The 22,344-nt window shown below is 35.5% G+C and overlaps 1 protein-coding gene across 6 annotated transcripts in view; it reads left to right on the forward strand.

The window, feature by feature from the left end:
- Positions 1-22,344, forward strand: part of RABGAP1L (RAB GTPase activating protein 1 like) — a 737,000-nt gene that overhangs the window by 440,498 nt on the left and 274,158 nt on the right. For all 6 annotated transcript variants that reach the window (XM_041753512.1, XM_041753528.1, XM_041753506.1 and 3 more), the window contains one exon: positions 9,265-9,339. In XM_041753512.1, the coding sequence (XP_041609446.1) occupies positions 9,265-9,339 (75 nt within the window). The remainder of the gene's footprint in view (positions 1-9,264; positions 9,340-22,344) is intronic.

The raw sequence follows: 22,344 nt of genomic DNA on the forward strand, positions 1-22,344 counted from the left end.
TTCTTTGAAAAACTACTTGCATTCTTAAGTATTATATTAAATAATCTTTGCTTTAAATGTTACCCTAATTTCTTTTAGATAGTCAGGTATCTTATGATTCTTGTCACTCTGTGATCTCTTTTTATTTAGCTTACTGTGACATTACTTAAAAATAGTCTTTCCTTGATGTCTCTTTTTGTCTCTTAGATTGTGTGAAAACAGATCTCTTTTTAGTTGGTAAATAAATTTATTTCCATATATTTTATACTTGGTTGTTTCCCTAACATACTTATTTTTTTTTTATTTTTAAAGATTTTATTTATTTATTCATGATAGTCACACAGAGAGAGACAGAGAGGCAGAGACACAGGCAGAGGGAGAAGCAGGCTCCACGCAGGGAGCCCGACGTGGGATTTGATCCCAGGTCTCCAGGATCACGCCCCGGGCCAAAGGCAGGCGCCAAACCGCTGCGCCACCCAGGGATCCCCCTAACATACTTATTTAAGAGCTGGTACCAAGAACAATCTAAGAGCTGATTCGTTTGTTTGTTTTGATCTCATGTTGGCAGAAGCTCATTGTAGGTAATAGATGAAACAGCTTGTCTATCAGTAGCCAATAATTCAGCAAATGTATCAGTTGCTTTAGCAGTGCCAAGAGCTAAATAGGGATCTGTTTTAGATGTTTGATCCTTTCTTGTATGCCCACAGAGCAAATTCTCTGTCTTCTTAGAGAACATCTTCTGCTTTCCTTTTCATTTTTCCTGTAAATCTGAGCTTCCTTCTTCTTTATCTGTAAGTGTGCTTGTCTGATGAAATAGTAGTATATGTTGTCTATTCCTGAGTCAAAAGAGAAATATTCCGTGTTTTCTGCATCAAACTAGTAAAGGTTTGTGTGTTTGGGGAGAAAGAGAATTGTAGATCAGTTGTTAGATATAATTTAGCTGTAAGAGTAAAAATTTTCCCTAATGATTTTAAGGTAATTCAAGAGCAGTAGTGGTTACTGTCTGTTTTGGGTTGGTAAAGAAAGTCTTATTACCCTGTGGAAAATTATTTTCAAAGTTAGCGTCCATATCAATGGATAACAATAACTTGCTTAAAGAAAATCACGTGTTTTCCATATTTATGTGATAAAGAAGAACTTATATTTATAGGTAAATGTTACCACCAACTAGATTAAGCCTTACAAATGTCTTTTTTAATATCTAAGTTTTAGCCTATAGTTAGCATGTTAATAAATATATCACATAAAGAAATGAAAAGTTCTTCCCTAAACCCAGAAATCATGGATTGAAAAAGATTACACATTGTCATTAAGAATTGTCATTTCTCTTGAGACTATGGAGTCTTACCCCCATCTCTATTGAGCCCCATGGCAAATCAGGAGATAGGCCCTCCTATCCTTTGTGGACCCAAATACATAAATGTCTAAGAAGAATAATTCTAATTCTGCCCAGAGTGAGTCTAAGTGATTTTCTTAGTCTCGTCAGGCTGCTATCACAAAAAATAGCATTCACTGGGTAGCTTAAACAATTTGTTTCTCATAGTTCTTGAGGCTGAGAAGTTCAAGGTCAGGGTGCTGGCAGATTCAGTGTGTTGTGGGCTTGCTTCCTGGTTGATAGAAGGCCATCTTCTCACTGTGTCCTCATATGGCAGAAGAGGCAAGGAACACTCTGGGATCTCTCTCTTTGGTTTAATTTAAGTTTTATGTAGTTAACCTAGAGGCAGTATTGGTTTCTGGAGTAGAATTCGGTGATTACCACTTGCATAACAACACCCAGTGCCCATCATAACAAGTGCTCTCCTTACTACACATCACCCACCTGGCCCATCTCCCACTCCCTCCCTCCATCAACCTTCAATTTGTTCCCTATCATTAAGAGTCTTTTATGGCTTGTTTCTCTCACTCCCTTTTTTTCTTTTCTCCTTCCCATATGTTCATCTGTTTTCTTACATAAATTCCATATATGAATGAAATCTTATGGTATTTGTCTTTCTCTGACTGATTTATTTTGCTTAGCATAATACACTCTAGCTCTATCCATGTCATTGCAAATAACAAAATTTCATTTTTTTGATTACTAATATTACATTGTGTGTGTGTGTGTGTATATATATATATATATATATATATATACACATACATATATATATACGACATCTTTAGCCATTCATCAATCAATGGACATGGACATTTGGGCTTTTTCTCTGTAGTTTGGCTATTGTTGATAATGCTGCTATAAAAATTGGGGTGCATGTATCCTTTTGAATCTGTACTTTTGTATCCTTTGGGTAAATATGTAGTAGTGCAATTGCTGGATTATACGGTAGTTCCATTTTTAGCTTTTTGAGGAACCTCCATACTGTTCTCCAGATTGGCTGCACTGATTTGCATTCCCACCAACAGTGCAAGAAATACTGCATCCTGGTCAATATCCATGGTTTCTTATGTTGTTGATTTTAGCCATTCTGACAGATGTAGGGTGATATCTCATCATGGTTTTGATTTGTATTTCCCTGATGATTTGTGATGCTGAGCATCTTTCATGTGTCTGTTAGCCATCTGGATGTCTTCTTTTAAAAAGTGTCTATCATGTCTTCTGCCCATTTCTTAACTGAGTTATTTGTGTTTTGGGGTGTTGAGTTTGATAAGTTCTTTGTAGAATGTAGAATTTGGATACTAACCCTTTATCAAACATGTCATTTGCAAATATCTGCTTCCATTCTGTAGCAGATGAATGCTTTTGTTTCCCTTGCCTGTGGTTATTTATGTGTCTGGCAAGAACTTGCTGTGGCCAAGGCCAAAGAGGTTTCTTTCTTTCTTTCTTTCTTTTTTTTTAAGATTTTATTTATTTATTAATGAGAGATAGAGAGAGGCAGAGACACAGGCAGAGAAAGAGACAGAGAGAGAGAAGCAGGCTCCATGCAGGGAGCCTGACATGGGATTCGATCCCGGGTCTCCAGGATCACGCCGTGGGCCAAAGGCAGGCGCCAAACCGCTGAGCCACCCAGGCATCCCGCCAAAGAGGTTTCTGCCTGTGTTCTTTAGGATCATGATGGTTTCCTGTTTCACATTAAGGTCTTTCATCTGGAATCTCTTTCATAAGGACACTAATTCCATTCATGAGAGCTCTATCCTCCTGACCTGATCACCTCCTAATGGCCCCATGTCCCAATACCATCACATTTTAGATTGGGTTTCAGCATAAGGATTTGGGGAAGAACACAGTCTATAACAGTGATATAATACAGATATTAAGGGTACATCTATATTTAAGGGTTAAGTCTGCATTTCAACAGATTTGGTTCAAATCCTGGCTCTAGCTTTTGTCTTGTCCAAGTTAATTATCTTCTCTAAACCTCACTTTTCTCATCTCATAAGCTTTGTGAGGAGTGAGAATATACAAAAGCTTTTAGCACAGTGTCCCTCACATAATAAAGAGGTCCAGCTCTCTTATGCCTTTGTACATGCCTTTCCCCTGCAGTATGCCTCAAGAATCTCCATATTCTTCCTTCAAGAATATGAGGCCAGGTTTGTAGCAATTTTGGTCCTGCCTTTTTTCTTTCTTTCTTTCTTTCTTTCTTTCTTTCTTTCTTTCTTTCTTTCTTTCTTTCTTTCTTTCTTAAGATTAAGACATCAACTTGTCTGTGATGTCTTCCTTGCCTTTAACTCTACCTCTGACACTATGACACTTACACTTACCCTTTCCCTCTGAGCTTTCATCTGTCTATCAGCACTCCTCTTATGGTGCCTTTTTTCACTGCACATGCCGAATTCTTCTACAAGACTGAGCTGAGGTGCACGGACCATGTCTTTTCGTCACCACATCCAACTCACTAAGCACAGTGTTTGATTATATAATAGATGCTCAGTAAATACTGACTTGCTGAATGAAAATATGGAGTACTCTTGGGAACCCAACCAGAAAAGTAGCCTATAGTTCAGAGCAGAAGAAAAGACAGAGTGCAACCTCAGATTTTTCCCCCAAACTGTTATGAAAAATTTCAAATATATAGAAAAGTACAAAGAACTATATAGGAAACATCCATCAACCTATCACCTAGGTTTTACAATTAAAATTTTGTTACATTTTCTTTGTCACTTACATATTAATCCATCTACCTTCTATTCAATTAATCCATTTTAATATTTTAAGACACATCAAAATAAATTGCCTTTGTGTGTCTTTATACCTTATGCCTAATAGTGCAACATGCATATTATTAGCTAGAGCTCAGTATTTGCTAACAGGTTTCTTTTGTAGTTACAATTTACTTTCAGTGAAGTGCACAAATATCAGGAGTGCCATTTCATTAATTTTGGTAAATGCATACACTTGTGCAATCCAAGACATAGAATTTCCCACATGTCTTCACGGTTAATCCCTGACCCTTCCCCTTGAAGCAATCTTTGATTTTTTTTTAGCCCTATATTGCTTGGACTTGTAGAGCTTTATGTTTGCTGACTTGTAGAGGAAAATTATTTTTCTGTAAGATGTAGTTCACACAGCATAATAGTTCTCAGATTCTTCCATGTTACATGTGTTCATAACTCATTACTTTTTGTTGCTGAGGAGCGCTTCATTGTATGAATAGAGCACAGTTTTTTATACACTTTCCTGATAAGGGATATCTGAGGCTGCTTACAGTTTGGGGCTATTATAAATAAAGCTGCTAGAAATGTCTTAGCCCTATATCAATCTTTCTTGTATACATTTGCATTCATTTCTCTTGGGTGAGTATACAGATATGGAATTGCTGAGTTATAGGGTAAGTGTATGTTTAGTTTTCTAGATAACTGTCAAATTCTTTGTAAAACAAAGTAGTTTTACTGTTTTACCCTCCTACTAACAATGTTTGAGAATCCAGGGATACTAGCATTTGGTATATCAGTCTTTCATATTAGTTTCTGGTGGCTATGTAGTAATATCTCACTGTGGCTCTAATTTCATTTTAACTTGTTGACTAATGATGTTGAACACTTGGCCATGTTCTTATAGACCATTCATAGATAACCCTTTGTGAAGTGTCTCTTCAAATCTTTTGTTTTTAAAATTGAGTTGTTTGACATTGAGTTGTAGGAGTCCTTTATGTATATGATGCAGAACTTTTTCCAGATATGTTTGCAAATATTTTCCCAGTCTGTGGTTTATCTATTTATTTCCTTGAATGATATCTTTTCATCATTGAAGGCTTTTTAAATTTGATAATGTATACTGTATCAGTTTATTTTTTATAGTTAGTGCTTCTGTGTCCTAGCTAAGAAACCTTTGCCTTCACCAAGTTACAAAGATACTGTTTTCATTGAGTAGCCTTATAGTTTTAGTTTTATGTTTAGAGTAATAGGCCTGAAATTAATTTCTGTGTTTGAAGTGAGGTAGGGATCAAGGTTCATTTATTTTCCCCATATGGATTTCTAACTTTTTGAGCAATTCATTGAAACTATTTTCATATACTTACATGTTTACATATATAAACTATTTTCTTCATTGTATTATCTTGGTAACTTTGTTGAAATCAAATGACTTTATAAATGTGCTTATACTTCTAGACTTTTTATTGTTTACTGATCATTTGTCCTTGTATCAGTTTTATCCTATCTTGAATATTGTAATTTTACAGTAAGTGTAGTATAGTAAAGGCTTCTCTCGTTAGTCTCTTTTTCCCAGAATTTCCACTTTCACTTTCTGTTACCCAATCTGTGTCATTCTCCCCTCCAGTTTCTGACTGCTTTTGTTTAGCTCATCATTGTCTTCAGGTAGCTCTTTTATGTATTTGCCCAGATACAGTTTAAATTTGTTGACAGAGAGAAGGTTGGTCCAGTAGGAGCCACTCCTCCATTACAGAAGTGGTACCCAGATGGTTTTTAAAAGTCATACTGAGCAGGCATCTGGCCAGAGATGCAATTAAAGCAAGGAATGGGGAGAAGTTGAGTGCAAAGAGGGGCAAGTTTTGAATAGAGGGACAGGATTCAGTTCACCTCAGTTAGGGAAGGCTTAGTTAGACTAATGCTAAACAGTGCTTGGGAGAACTCCAAGAGAAAGAACTTGCTAGAACACTGTTTTTGATTTTTTTAATTTTATTTTTAATTAAAGATTTTATTAGAGAGAGCAAGCACAAGTGGGGGGAGGGCAGAGGGAAAGGGAGAGGGAGAAGCAGATACCCCACTCAGCCAGGAGCCCAGTGTGGGGCTCGATCCTAGGATCCCGAGATCATGACCGAATTGAGCCCCCCAGGTACCCCTAGAACATTGTTTTTTAAATTGTGAATTATAAAAGCAATTTAGGAGGTGGCCTCTGAAAAGTCATTTTTGCTTCTAACCTAACTCAAAACCATACAACAAAAGAAAGTAAGATCATTGCATTACTGATTTTCCCTTTTATCCTTAGCTCTCTAATTAGAGAATAGTCTCTGGAGTCACTGAATTCCTACCTTCTCTATGATAGATCACGGACTTTAATTTTCTGTTGGACTTCTCTCGTAACACATATGATCATATAAACAGCATACTTCTCAATAAATGTTAAACATGCTTCTGTAAATAGATCAAACATTTGTTAAAATGATGTCAGGGTTAATGAAGCATGACGACTTTTAGAGATGCACAATTTTAAAGACTCCTTAACTGATATCTTTTATGGGGAAGAGGAAGTCTTGAAAATATATTCATCATTCATGTAACATGCTCTCTCATCAGCAAATCCCAAGAACAAGTTCCTTGTTCTTGAAAAGGGAAATGACAGAGCACTATTGGGAATGCTTTAAATTGGGATAGTATTAGAACCTTTTGCTTCTTTCTTCCTTTTTTATTCCTCTTCTATTCTCTCTGCCTATAACCCTTCTTCTAGCCCCTAATACACACACTCATGTGAGGTCTGGGTAAAAGTACAAATTAAGCAATCAGAACTATAAACTGTATAAATCTAAGAAAATGAAATAAGTAAAAGGATGCTAATGCATCTTTCAATTTTTAAAATTAGGCAGAGCTCTGGAAATTGGTGATAATGAAGAAAAAGCTCCTCTCAGATTCATTAGATAATTTTTCCATGATCAGATTTTTCTCTCATTAAGAGAGAGTGTGATAATTTCATCATTAGCAGAAGAAGGTTAAAAGAGAACAATAGTACTTCAAAAGACACCATTAAGAAGGGCAGGGCACAGACAGGGAGAAACTATTGACAACACATAAGTCTCACAGTGAACTTGTAAACAGAATGTATCAAGAACTCCCAAGAACCAACAGTAATAAGACAAACCACCTAATTAAACAAATGGGCAAGAGCTTGAAGAGACAGTCACAGAAGAGTGTATCAATTGCCTAAAAGCACATGATAATACACTCTACGTTGTTAGCATTCATGGAAATGCAAATCAAAACTACAGGCATTTTTTTTAAGATTTTATTTATTTATTCATGAGATTATATATATAGAGAGAATATATATTTATTCTCATGAATAAATAAATAAAAAAATATATATTTTATTATATATATAATATATATAATATATATTATATAATATAATTATATTATATTATAATTATATTATAATATAATATATATTCTCTCTCTCTCTATATATATATATATATATAGAGAGAGAGAGAGAGAGAGAGAAGCAGAGACCCAGACAGAGGGAGAAGTAGGCTCCATGCAGGGGGCCTGATGTGGGACTCGATCCCTGGACTCCAAGATCACGCCCTGGGCTGAAGGCAGGCGCTAAACCACTGAGCCACCCAGGGATCCCAAAACTACAGGAATTAATAAAAGGAAAAAGACTGTCAGTATCAGGTGTTGACAAGGATGTGAAGCAGTGAATACTCATAGTTTGCTGGTGTGCATGTAATGTTTGTGTTACAACCACTTTGGAAGACATTTTGGCAATTTGTTATAAAGCTAACCATGCACTTTCATTTAAACCTTCAATTTCCACTCCTAGGTATATACTTAAAGAGAATGAAAATCTATATTCATAAAAATCCCTTGTGCATACATAGCAGCTTTATTTATACTAACTAAACATGAAAAACCCAAATGTTCAACGTGAGAAAGGATAAACAAATTGTGGTATGTTTACACAGTGGAATACTATTCATCACTGAAAAGGAATGACCTACTGATGCATGTAGCAATGTGGAGGAATCTCCAAAACATACTGTGCAAAAGTAGTAGCCAGGCACAAAAGTGTTTATATTATGTGTTTGTATTTGTATAAAATTTATTTAAAAATGTAAAATTCATTTAAAAATGCAAAGTTAATAATATATTTTGATAAAAATCAGACCACAGGTTGCCTGGAGTGGAGATGGTTTTGACTGCAAAGAGGCATAGGGATGTTGTGGAATGATGGAAATATTCAGTAATGATGGGGTTACATAAATGTAATTATAAATCTCAGCTCAAGGATTAATATATGCATTTCACTGAATCCCAAACCATTTCAAGAAAGTTGTTTGTTTTTAAGTAAAAAAATAGTTCCAGACCCATACTGTGACTACCTTGGCATATGGGAGCTACCACACTTAACGCTCCTCTCTTTGGTAACTCTTCCTAGTCATCTTTGATAACCACTGCCCTGGACAGAGACAATTTTTATAATCACAGTACATTTTATTAAGCACACTAAATGGAAAGCCCTTGGGACGCCTGAGTGGCTCAGTGGTTGAGCATCTGTCTTCAGCTGAGGGTATGATCCTGGGGTCCTGGGATCGGGTCCCACATTGGGCTCCCTGCAGGGAGCCTGCTACTCCTCTACCTATGTTTTTGCTTCTCTGTGTGTGTGTGTGTGTGTGTGTGTGTGTGTCTCATGAATAAATAAATCTTTTTTTAAAGTGGAAAGCCCCTCACTGAAATGAATGGATGGGATACGTGGGATGGAATACATGTCCAGGATTCAAACTGCACGATTAAGTGTTTGTCTTTGCACTAACTCCCATATCAACTCTAGAACCTTCTCACCCTCTTCTACCCTTTGTTTCATCCTCATATGATCCCATTTGCCTGACTACAAACCATAATGGAGCTTTTAAAATTATATGCTCTGAGCATTTCTTTATTCCAGATTCTAAAGATAAACCTGAGGATAATGGGACATGTATACAATTACTTTAGGAATTGTACAGCATCTTTGGGGGATCTCACTGTGCTAACGACTCACATATTTACTTTGAAATATCAGTGAAATTGTGGTAGACAGCCCAGGGTCAAGATCAAGCAGCAGCCTGATGTTTACTTATGCTAAAATCTGTGACTGTTTATAGTACCTTTTTCTCTTCACCTTTTCTCTAGGCCTACTCTGTCTACGACGAAGACATTGGGTACTGTCAAGGACAGTCCTTTCTTGCTGCTGTATTGCTGCTGCATGTGAGTAATTTTCCATGTGATAAATGGCACAGTGCTGCCAAGTTTATTTTATTTTCTACTTGGTTTTGTTCTTCTTTCCTATTTTCCATTTAGCTGATGGAGATTACACATGGCACATCTTTTTTAAAGTGTACCTTTGGTGATAAAGTAAGAGGTCTGATGTCAAGTACAGGACAGTTTCTCAATTGAATTAATATTCCTGACGGGGAATAAATTGCTTATTTGGAGTTTTTTTTAAATGAGAATCCTCTAGAATTAAGTCGATGTAACTGCTCAGATAGGAGCAGGAGTAGAACCATTTTGAAGGACTATGGCAAGGAAGTCTTACCTTTTCTACAATTTATTTTTGTATACTCTTTTTACTCTCAGTCACCTTCATTTAATGGGGCATTTATTGATCATCAGTCTGTCAGTGCTAGGTTAGGAAGTGGGATTACAAATATGAATAATTTATCACATGTGTTCTCAAAGGCCTCGTGGTTTAAGATAGGGCACAAGAACTGTAGGCACACACTGATTATTTTTATTCTTTTTACGTGTCTTTATTGATTTTTCTGATGTTCACTAAAGAAGAACTGACAGTGTGCTAAGTAAAAGCAATACACAGAGTAAGAGTACAAAAAGGAGAATTACCCAGCCCAGCTCTGTCAGAACTTTCAGGAAAGACTTTCTGGAGGGGATGGTAGCCTTGCCTTGACAGAAATAATTGAGATTGGGGAAAGGTGGCAGTAGAGATAGCTGAAGAAGAGGAACAACATGAGCAAATGTATGAAAATACAGAAGGTCACAGCATATAAAGGGGACAATATGAAATTACAATTTCTGTAGGAAATGTATGTAAAGACAGATATGAAATAAAACTGGTCAGATGGGCAGGGACCAAATCATAAAGACTCTTGACTCATGTCAAGAAAGGTGGTCATTATTATTGAGTTAATGAGGAGCCATTGATTAGTTTGGAGAACGGAAAGGACAGTTAGATGTTCATTTCAGGGAAATTATTCTTATACCCTTGTAGAGGGTGAAATTAAAGGGGATAGGCAGCAGCAGGGAGACCAGTTAGGCACTATCAATCTAAATGAGAGATGTTGAGACTGAGAGAAAAATAAGCTGAATTAAGAAACACACAGGAGGCAAAATTGGCAAGTTTTATGGAAGGGTTGACAAAAGAAGAGTCAAAAGTAATGTCTAATTTTTTAGCTTTGGTGACTGGATAACTTATGGTATTTTTTTTCTTTGACTTGTGGTATTTTTAGCTGAGATAGAAAATATATCCATTGAGATTGAATGGAGAAAAATGATTAGGAGTTGATGATGAATTTTGTTTTGAATTCTTTGAGTTTGGGATATTTTGGGGACATCTGAGTGAAGCTGATGCTGAGGGAGAAATCACAGCTGAAATCATGAGAGTGGATTAGATCATCTAAAAAAAAATGAATAGAATTCCAGAGCCCAGGAGTTCCAGATATTTAAAGAGCTTATGAGGAACAGGAATTCCTTGCGAGTTCCTGATTTTCAGTAGGAAGGAAGCAGTGAATGCTGTCAAATGCAGCAAAGAGGTCCAGAGACTTTAAAGCATTTCTTTTAGGTTTGTATTCTGGAAATGAAGAATGATTATAGTAGATTTATGGTCCTAATTCTGATCATTTGATTCCAATGATAATAATGATATATAGTGGTTTTGCTGTGATAAATCACTTTATTTAACTTTGATTTCTTCCTCTGTTGCATTATCCTCTTTATTATTATTATTAAATATTTTATTTATTCATTCTTGAGAGACGCAAGGAGAGAGAGAGAGGCAGAGGGAGAAGCAGGCTCCGTGCAGGGAGCCTGACATAGGACTCTATCCCGGGTCTCCAGGATCACGCCCTGGGCTGAAGGTGGCGCTAAACTGCTGAGCCACCCAGGGATCCCCTGCATTATCCTCTGTTTATGGTCTTCTTGATCTTTTCCTTGTTATCCTTCTTTCTTTGATATCTCCATGGCCCATCTTCTTGGTATTCCCTAGATTATCAAGCCACTGGCCACAATTTCCCAGAGCTCTTGTTCTGCTACTGAACCTACCTACTGTCTCACATAGTCAGCTCTCTGACAAAGGCGGGTGGAGACAGCACACAGGGACATGGGTAACATGTTAACCGAGGTTCAGAATCATCTTTCTTCTACAAAGAGCCTTTATAATGATTCTGATGAGAAGCCGAAGTTGAAGCCATGGGTGGTGAAATTTCATCTTCCATAAAGTAATCTTTGCATATATCAGTTTACCACTTTAGACCTGTAGCCCTCCTAATAAACACATTACAACATATTGATTAAACTTCAGTGAGAAGAACATCTGTCTCAGAAATCTGTTTTTAGATTTCACAGAGGGTTAAATATGAGTTCATATTTATTTGGAAATAGCTTCCCACAACAAAAAAAAGCCAGTGATCCAAATAACTAGAAAACTCAAGTACCTAGAATTTTTTTTGTACATTATCTCCTCTTATAAGAGTCACATGGCAAGTCAGCATTCTAAACTTGCTCTTCAAACTACGTCACAAGATGGACAGAAAGAAATTCAGTCCAGTGTTCTCAAACTTTCTACAATAATAGAATTATGCAGTTGTTGCCGTGGCTTATAAAAATAACTAGAAATATATAAATAGATTCAGAATCCTTGAGGAAAGTTTCACTAATATTCTGCATAGTGTTAATGAGAAACATATTATTGTAATTTTTAATTGAGAGTATATGCAATAATTCTTTTAATTAGCATATTCCAATAACTGACCAACCCATCCATTAACTAATTTGAATAAGAGAAAATAACTGTAAATTCTTGTTCTTTTTCATACTTTTGCCTCTGTAGGGTAAAAGAATACAGCCTAGCCTAAACAATTCATCATATATATTATCTCAGGTTCTAGGGAGATACGTTATTAGGGTGTTACTGACTAATTTTTTTTATCAGTTACATAAGCAATTGCTTCTTTCTGCTGCCAGACATTCTTTGGCAGCTCCATATTAATCATTGTCAGAACCTGATTCTTTTGGGGATGCTGTCTTTTCCTTCACCATGGCCATTTATATTTCACATTCACTGCCTCAGAAGAAGGGAAGATCAAAAATGAAAGTATGTTCAAAAACTAAAGTTTAGAATTTTTAAGGTTTTCCGTTGTCTAAGCAGTTTTAAGTAATAATTAGGTTCTCTTTGTGCTTGGAAATTTCCCAGTGCTTTGATAATAGCTTTGCAATTTGTAGTATTTTAAGCAGTACAAGAATTGTTTATCACAGTAGATGCTATTATATCTATTGATAGAATTGCAAGAAATTTATCCTTTACAGTTGATCAAGAAAGCCATAGCACAGATAAGTAATATGATCATTATAGTATTAATCATTGCTTATTTGGAAATATATTTATAAATATACATATAGGAGGAAATAATTATATTTCCTTTTATATATTTCATTTATTCTAAAAATCATAAAATATTTTAAATAATTTTTAACCTGATATATTTTTCTAGCATATTTGCTGCAAGTATTTTAAAATTTTTTCTTGACCTTTGGAAAATCATGTTCCTTTTTAAGGTTAAATTACTGTATGTATATTACTATTGGCATGTATGGAAACTTTCCTACTTCAGAAAGGATTATTTTTGGATAGTCCAGAATGTTTAAAATTATTGAATTTTTTAAAAACACTATGACTTGGCAAATTGAACTTAAATAAAATATTTTTTTAAAAAAACCACTATGACTAGTCACAATTCCTTTGGAAACCAAAGACTTTATCTGACAAAGATATGCATACCCATCAATTCCACTCCTAGGTATGAATCTTAGTCAAATTTACACATATGTATACCAGAGTCATGTATTAGAATTTCCCCAGGATCAGTGTTTATAACAAACAACTCAAATGTCCACTTTAGAATGCCTAATACTAGAATTGTAATTAGACATTAAAATGGAAAAATTGTGATATATTTAATAGTAGAAAACTATATAACAATGAAATGAATGTTTTACACTATATAAGTTAATGTGAATGAACCATACAAATATAAGGTTTAGTAAGAAAGCAAAGAATAACTTGGCATCATTTGGTATGATTACATTTAGCATAAAGTTCAATAGCAGACAAAACTAAATTCTATTTTTAGGATGTTACCTAGATAGAAAATACAAATAACACCAATGAAGTGAATACTGATAAAGTCAGAATAGTAATTTCTTGACAAATTGGGAGTCATGATTGGGATAGGACATAAAGGGATCTTCAAGAGTATTGAGAGTACTCTGTTTCTTAACTTGGGTGGTGGTTCCACTTGTCTATAATTTTTTGGGTTTATTTTATGATCAAGTTATTTATTAAAGTGTACATTTAGCTTTTATGCACTTTTTGTGGGTTGTATTTTAAATGAAATAAAGTTTAAAAATTGTAAATCCTTTACTGCAATCACCTCAAAAAATTAGGTTTAGGGTAAGATTTCACCAATGGAGTTAAGAAAGGAGAGAGAGCTACTTCTTCGTTTTCATAAAGGAATTCCACAGAATCCAGGGTATAAGATACTGACTTCCTGGTGTCTTTATATGTTTATGTAAGAAAAAGTATTTGTGCAATCATATTATTCAGGATTCTGCTACATATGACATAACCTTAACTCCAAGTATCTGAAATTAAAAAGGAAATTTATAGGTTCATATAATGAGGAAGTCCAGGGCAGAGATGATTTTGACATGGTTGGATTCAAGAGTTCATATTTTGTCATCAGGAATCTATGTCTCTGTATCTCTGTTCTGCTTAAATTTTTTTAAATTTATATGGGCAGGTCACAAAATAGGCAATATGGCTGACCTATCTTCCATATGTCTTTAACTTTACAACTTCATTTAAAAGGGACCATCTTTTGCTCTAACTACTGCATGAAAAAAAAAAAAATCCCGGGAGGACTCTGATTGGCCCATCTTGGGAACCTGCTGCTATCCCTGAATCAATTACTGAGGCCAGGATGCTATGATATTCTGATTGGCCAGGCCCAGGTCTTGAGTCCATCTTATCGCTGATAGTTAACTAGATCAACTTCTCCCTACAGGGAAAGGGTTTTTGATTCTGAGAAGAAAATAGGATGCTAGATAGATATATATCACATTATCTAATAGTGATACCTTTACTACAGGACTTTTAGTGTATTTTAAAGAAGTCCTCCTATACTACCAAATCACTTTTTCCTTAAGACTGCAAGAAATTTTCCTGTTCTAAGTTAATTCTTGCATCAATGCTTTTTTTTTTAATTTATTTATTTATGATAGTCATCACAGAGAGAGAGAGGCAGAGACACAGGCAGAGGGAGAAGCAGGCTCCATGCCGGGAGCCCGACGTGGGATTCGATCCCGGGTCTCCAGGATCACGCCCTGGGCCAAAGACAGGCGCTAAACCGCCGCGCCACCCAGGGATCCCCACATCAATGCTTTTGAGCCATTTCTCAACATCCCCCTGTGAGTAAATACAGTCAAGACAATTTACCTTTAAAAAATACTCTCTTAGGGGGCACCTGGGTGGCTCAGTCAGTTAAGTGTCTCCAACTCTTGATTTCAGCTCAGGTCATGATCTCAGGGTTGTGAGGTTGAGCCCCTCATCAGGCTCCATGCTGGGCATGGAGCCTGCTTAAGACTCTCTTTCTCCTCCAAGAGCTATTTCAGAGCCCAACCCATAATCCTCCCTGATTGTGGAGTCAAACCAGTACAACTACCCTCCCTGGGGAATGTAGACCCTGACTTTGTTCACCTGAAAGTGATTGCAGAACCCAGAGAGTGGCCCCACCTGACAGTGGAACATGGGCCCTATCTAATCAGAGAGTCCACCCACTGGCCCTGCTTGATTATTGAGCACAGCCAGTAGCCTCGCCCAACTGTGTAGCCCAGCTAATACCATCTCCCCTGACCTTAGAGCATAAGCAGTGGCCTCATTCAACTAGACTCTGATAGCAAGCCCTGCTTGCCAGTGAATAATATTAATTGGCCCATCCAGTACCCTAAGCTGAGCTAACTGGTGAAGATCTTTTCATGCCAAACCAAACTTATAATGTTTGGAAGAGGAGACTACTTACTCAAGTATGCAAATAACAATCCAAGGAGTCAAGAATCATGAACAATCAGGTAAACATGACACCACCAAAGGAAACTAATAAAGCTCAACTAACTAACTCTAAAGAAACAGAGAAATATTAACTGTGTGACAAAGAATTCAGAATAATCCTTTTAAAGAAGTTCAGTGAAGTGTAAGAACACAGGGATCACTAAATAAAATTAGGAAAACAAAATGAAGTTGACAAAGAAATAGAAACCATCAAAAAGATTCTAAAGCTGAAGAATACAATGACTGAACTGAAGGCTTTAATAGAAAGCTACAACACACTTAACCAAATATAAAAAGAAATCAGTGAACTAGAAGATAGGTCATTTGAAACTATTAAGTCAGGGGAGCAAAAAGAAGAAGAATGAAAGGGTGCCTGGGTGCCTCATTTGGTTAAGAGTTTGCCTTTGCCCCAGGTCATGATCTCAGGGTCCTGGGATTGAGTCCCACATTGGGCTCCCTGCTCAGGAGGGAGTCTGCTTCTCCTTCTACCCGCTCCCCCAGTCATGCTCTGACTCAGTCTCTCTTTCCCGCTAATAAATAAATTTTTAAAAATCTTTAAAAGGAAAGAAAAGAAAAAGAATGAAAAAAGTGAAGAAAGCCTACAGTAAAAAAAATAAATAAAAATAAATTAAAAAAGAAAGCCTACAGTACTTATGGGACACAATCACATGAAACAGTATATACATTATGAGAATCCCAGAAGGAAATGAAAAAGGGACAAAAAGTCTTTTAAAAGCAATAATGACTATAAGCCTCTCAAACTTGGGAATACCAAAGGAATTCCAGATTTATGAGGCCCAGAAGACTCCAGATGGTTAGAATCTGAACAGGGTTCAAAAATCAAAGGGAATTTTGAGAGCAACAAGAAGAAAGCTACTCATTACATACAAGGGAATTCCCCATATGACTATTCAGTTTCTTAACAGAAACATTATAGACCAGGAAAGAGTAGGATGATATATTCAAAGAATGTATTGAAAGAAAAAGAATATAATACCTAGTAAAGCTAACCTTCAAAAATGAAGGAAAAAGAAAGACTTTCCTAAACAAACAAAAGCTGAGGGAGTTAATCATCACTAGATCTCCTTACAATAAATGCTAAAGGGTGTTCGTTCATCAAGCTGAAATAAGTGTATGCTCATTAATATTGTAAAAACATATGGATGTATAAAATTCACTGGTAATGGTAATTATGTAGTCAGTCTCGGATTTTGTAATATATAATGGTGGTACATAATTCACTTACAACTCTTGTGTAAAGTCATAAAATATTAAGAATAACCATAACTATAATAATTATTTCTACACAATATAAAAAAAGATGTATACTGTAACATCAGTAACCTATAAAGTGTGAAGTAGGGGAGAAGTAAAAGTTAATACCTTTACTTAGTAGTTTCTGTATACTACCAAAGTTAAGTTTTCATAAACCTAAAATAAGATATTTTAAGTAAGTTTCATGGTAACCACAAAGCAAAAACTGAAGTAGATTCACCAAAGATAAAGAGAAGAGAAAGCATAACAACACAGAAAGTCATTAAATCACAAAGGAAGACAGCAAGAGAGAAAGCAAGAAACAACCTACAAAAAAGTCAGAACACAGCAAAATGTCAATAATGAATTGTTACCTATTAATAATTACTTTGTACATAAATTGATAAATTCTCCAAAAGATATAGAAAAGCTGATTGGGGGGGGGGGGGACAAACAAACAAGGCCCAGCTATGTGTTGCCTATTAAGAGACTCACTTTAGTCTTAAGGACACACATAGACTGAGAGTGCAAGGATTAAAAAAGATATTTCAAGCAAATGGCAGCCCAAAGGGGATAGAGGTGGCTATACTTAGACAAAATAGACTTTAAGCTAAAAGAGGTCAAAAGAGACAAAATCATCATACAATGATAAAAATGTCATCGGAGATATAACAATTAGAAATATGTATTTGCTCAAATTGGAGCACCTAAATATATAAAGCAAATACAAATAGAACTAAAAGGAGAAATGAACAGCAACAATATTTGGGGACTTTGATACCTCACTGTCAGCAGTGGGTCATCTAGGCAGAAAACCAACAAGGAAACAGCAGATTTGTTTTTTTTTGGTTTTTTTTTGTTTGTTTGTTTGTTTTTTAATTAATTTTTATTGGTGTTCATTTACCAACATACAGAAAAACACCCAGTGCTCATCCCGTCAAGTGTCCACCTCAGTGCCCGTCACCCATTCCCCTCCAACACCCGCCCTCCTCCCCTTCCACCACCCCTAGTTCGTTTCCCCGAGTTAGGAGTCTTTATGTTCTGTCTCCCTTCCTGATATTTCCCAACATTTCTTTTCCCTTCCTTTATATTCCCTTTCACTATTATTCATATTCCCCAAATGAATGAGAACATACACTGTTTGTCCTTCTCCGATTGACTTATTTCACTCAGCATAATACCCTCCAGTTCCATCCACGTTGAAGCAAATGGTGGGTATTTGTCGTTTCTAATTGCTGAGTAATATTCCATTGTATACATAAACCACATCTTCTTTATCCATTCATCTTTCGATGGACACCGAGGCTCCTTCCACAGTTTGGCTATTGTGGCCATTGGAAACAGCAGATTTGAATAGCACCTATAAACCAAATGTAATGAACAGGCATATACAAAACATTCCATCCAACACCAGAATACACATTCTTCTCAAGTGCACATGGGACATTTTCTAGAATAGACCATACGTTAGACCACCGAAACATTGCAAGAAATTCATTAATATAGAAATTATATGAAGTAGCCTTTGTAAGCACAGTAGTATGAAACTGAAAGTAAAAGGAGAAAAGGTTGAAATTTCATGAATATGCAGAAATTAAACAACAGACCCTTGAACACACAGTGATTTAAAAAAGAAATCATAGGGATCCCTGGGTGGCGCAGCGGTTTGGCGCCTGCCTTTGGCCCAGGGCGCGATCCTGGAGACCTGGGATCGAATCCCATGTCAGGCTCCCGGTGCATGGAGCCTGCTTCTCCCTCTGCCTGTGTCTCTGCCTCTCTCTCTCTCTCTCTCTCTGTGTGACTATCAAAAATAAATAAAAATTTAAAAAAAAAAGAAATCATAAGAGAAGTTAAAAAATATCTTGAGAAAAGTGAAAATGGAAAAACACTCTTATCAAATGCAGCAAAAGCAGTTCTAGAAGAAAGTTTATTGTGATAAATGCATGAGTCAAGAAAATAATCATATCTCAAATAACCTAATTTTATATCTCAAGGAAGTAGAATAAGAAGAACAAACTAAGCCCAAAGTTAGTAAAAGGAAGAAAATAATAAAGGTTGGAACAGAGTAGCAAACAGAATTGAACACCACATTAAAAGGATCATACACACACACACACACACACAAAAAATAAAATAAATAAAATAAAATAAAATAAAAGGATCATACACCATAAGCAAGTGGGATTCATCCATGGAAGGCAAAGATGGTTCATACAAAAGTCATAAATGTGATACATCACATTAGTAGAATAAAAGATAAAAATCATCTCAGTAGATGCATAAACAGCATTTACAGAATTCAACATTCATTCATGATAAGAATTCCCAATAGATTGGGTAGAGAATGTACCTCAACATAATTAAGGCAGTATATGACAAGCCAATTGTTAACATCATACTCAATGGTGAAAGGTTAAAAGTTTTCCCTCTAGCCATACAAATGACCAAGAGGTATCCATGAAAGATGGATAACATCACTAATCATCAGGGAAATGCAAATCAAAAACACAAATATTAACTTACATATATTACAGTGCTATTATCAAAAAGACAAGAAATAACAAGTGTTGGCAAAGATGTAGAGAAAAGGAAAGTTTTGTGCACTATTAGTGGGAGTGTAAATTGGTGAAGCCACTGTGGAAGATAGTATGGAGGATCTTAAAAAAATTAAAAGTAGAACTACCATATGGTAGTTCCATATGGTCGAACAGTTCAACTTCTGGGTATTTATCCAAAGGAAATAAAAACACTAAAGCAAAAAGATATATGTACCCCTGTGGTCATTGTAGTATCATTGACAATGGCCAAGATATGGAAACAACCTAACTGGCCATTGATGGATGAATGGATAAAGAAAATGTGTCTCATATATGAAAGAATGAAATCTTGCCATTTGCAACAACATGAATGGACCTTGAGGGCATTATGCTAAGTAAAATAAGTTAAACAGAGAAAGACAAATACTATTGATCTCACTTATATGTGGAATTTAAAAAAAAAAAGTTCATAGACATAGACAAATTGATAGTTGCCAAAGATGGAGGTAGTGCTTAGGGGTGCATGAAATGGGTGAAGGGAGAGTTAAAAGGTGTAAACTTCTAATTATTAAATAAATAAGTTATAAGAATGTAATGTACCGCATAGTTAAAAATACTATATTGGTATTTGAAAGATGCTAATAGAGTAAATCTTAAAATTTCTCATTGCAAAAAAAATGAGCTGTGTATGGTGACAAATGTTAACTAGACTTGTGATTATTTCACATTATATACAAATATTGAACTATTATGTTGTATACCTGAAACCAATATAATATTATGTGTCAATTACATCTCCACTAAGAAAAAGAAAAAGAGGGATCCCTGGGTGGCTCAGCGGTTTGGTGCCTGCCTTTGGCCCAGGGCACAATCCTGGAATCCTGGGATCAAGTCCCACGTCGGGCTCCTGGCATGGAGCCTGCTTCTCCCTCCTGCTGTGTCTCTGCCTCTCTCTCTCTATGTCTAAAATAAATAAATAAATAAATAAAGAAAGAAAGAAAGAAAGAAAGAAAGAAAGAAAGAAAGAAAGAGAAAGCTTTTTCTCTAAGAACCAGGAACAATACAAGGTTGCCTACTCTCACTACTCCCATTCAAAATAGTACTAGAAATCCTAGCCAGAGTAGACAGCCAAGAAAAAGAAATCATAAATATCTAAATCAGAAAGGAAAAAAAATGAAAGTGTCTCTTTTGCAAATGACGTGATCTTCTATATAGAAAACCCTAAAGACTACCAAAAAACTATTAGAACTAATGAACAAATTTAGTAAGATTGCAGGATATGGAATCAACACACAAACTTCACTTCTGTTTCTATATGCTTAACAATGAACTATCTGAAAAAGAAATAAAACTATCCCATTTACAATAATATTAAAGAATTAAATATTTAGCAATAAATTTAATTAAGGAGGTGAATTATTTATACACTGAGAACTACAAAACACTGATGAAAGAAATTGAAGACGACTCAAATAGAAAGTTATCTCATGCTCATGGATCAGATGAATTGGTAATGTCAAAATGTTTATACCAAAATGTTTATAACCAAAGTCCATCTACAGATTCAGTGTAATCCCAATGGCAGTTTTTCAGAATTAGAAAAAATAATCTAAAATTTGCATGGAATCACAGAAGACCCTGAATAGACAAAACAATCCTGAGAAAGAAGAGCAAAGCTGGTGGTATCACACTTTCTGATTTCAAACTCTATTACAAAACTATAGTAATTGAAACCGTATGTTACTGTCATAAAAATTGATATGCAGACCAGTGGAACAGAACTGAGAGCCTAGAAATAAATCTACGCATATATATTCAACTAATATTTGACAAGGAAGCTAATAGTATTTAATAGAGAAAGATAGTTTAATAAATGGTGTTAGGAAAACTGAACAGCCATATGCAAAAGAATAAAAGTGTACCTCTATCTTACATCTCTCATAAAAATTAAAATGAATTAAATATTTGAACGTAAGACCTGAAACCATAAACCTCCTAGAAGTAAACATAGATTAAAAAAAAAAACTTATTGACATTGGTCTTGGCAATGATTTTTTGATTATGACATCAAAAGCAAAGATAAACAAGTGGGACTACATCAACTGAAAAACTTCTGCATAGCAGAAGAAACATCAACAAAATGAAAGGGCAGTCTACACAATGGCAAAAAATATTTCCAAACCACGTATCTGAGAAGGGCTAATATTCAAAACATATGAAGAGCTCCTATAACTCAAGAGGAAAAAGAAAAAAACCCAAATTACCCAGTAAGAAGATGGGCAGATGACTTGAGTAGACATTTCTCCAAAGAAGATATTCAAAAGCTAACAGGTATATGAGAAGTTGCTCAGAATCACCAATCATCATGCAAAACAAAAACACAATGAGATATTGCCTCAAACCAGTTAGAGTAGCTATTATGAAAAAGTTAAGAGGTAACAAGTATTGGCAGGATGTGGAGAAAAGGGAACCTTTGTGCACTGTTGGTGGGAATGTAAATTGGTGCAGTTACTGTGCAAAACAGTATGGAGGTTCTTTGAAAAATTAAAAATAGACTACCATGTGATCCAGCAGTTCCACTTCTGAGTATATATCCAAAGAGAATGAAATTACCATCTCAAAATGGTATTAGCACCCCCATATTCATAGCAGCATTATTTACAGTAGACAAGACATAGAAACAACCTATGTTTCCATCAGCAAGTGAATAGGTACATATAATGTATATACATATAATGGAATATTATTTAGTCATAAAAAAGGAAATCTTGCCATTTGTGACAGCGTGATTGGACCTCAAAGGCCTTATGCTAAGTAAAATAAATCAGAAAAAGACAAATACTGTATATTAGTTATAGGTGGAATATAAACAAACTGAAGTCATAAAAGAGAATAGTCTATAAGTTGCCACAGGGCATGGGGGAAATGGGTGAGTGGGGTGAGTGAGGTGAAATAGTTCAAACTTTAAGATATAAAATCAGTAAGTTTTGGATATGTAACAGTTTCGTGACTATAGTTGACAATACTGTATTGTATATTTGAAAGTTGCCAAGAGAGATCTAAAAAGTGTTTACTACACACACA

The sequence above is a fragment of the Vulpes lagopus genome, chromosome 1 (genome assembly GCF_018345385.1).
Source record: "Vulpes lagopus strain Blue_001 chromosome 1, ASM1834538v1, whole genome shotgun sequence".
Taxonomy (NCBI): domain Eukaryota; kingdom Metazoa; phylum Chordata; class Mammalia; order Carnivora; family Canidae; genus Vulpes; species Vulpes lagopus.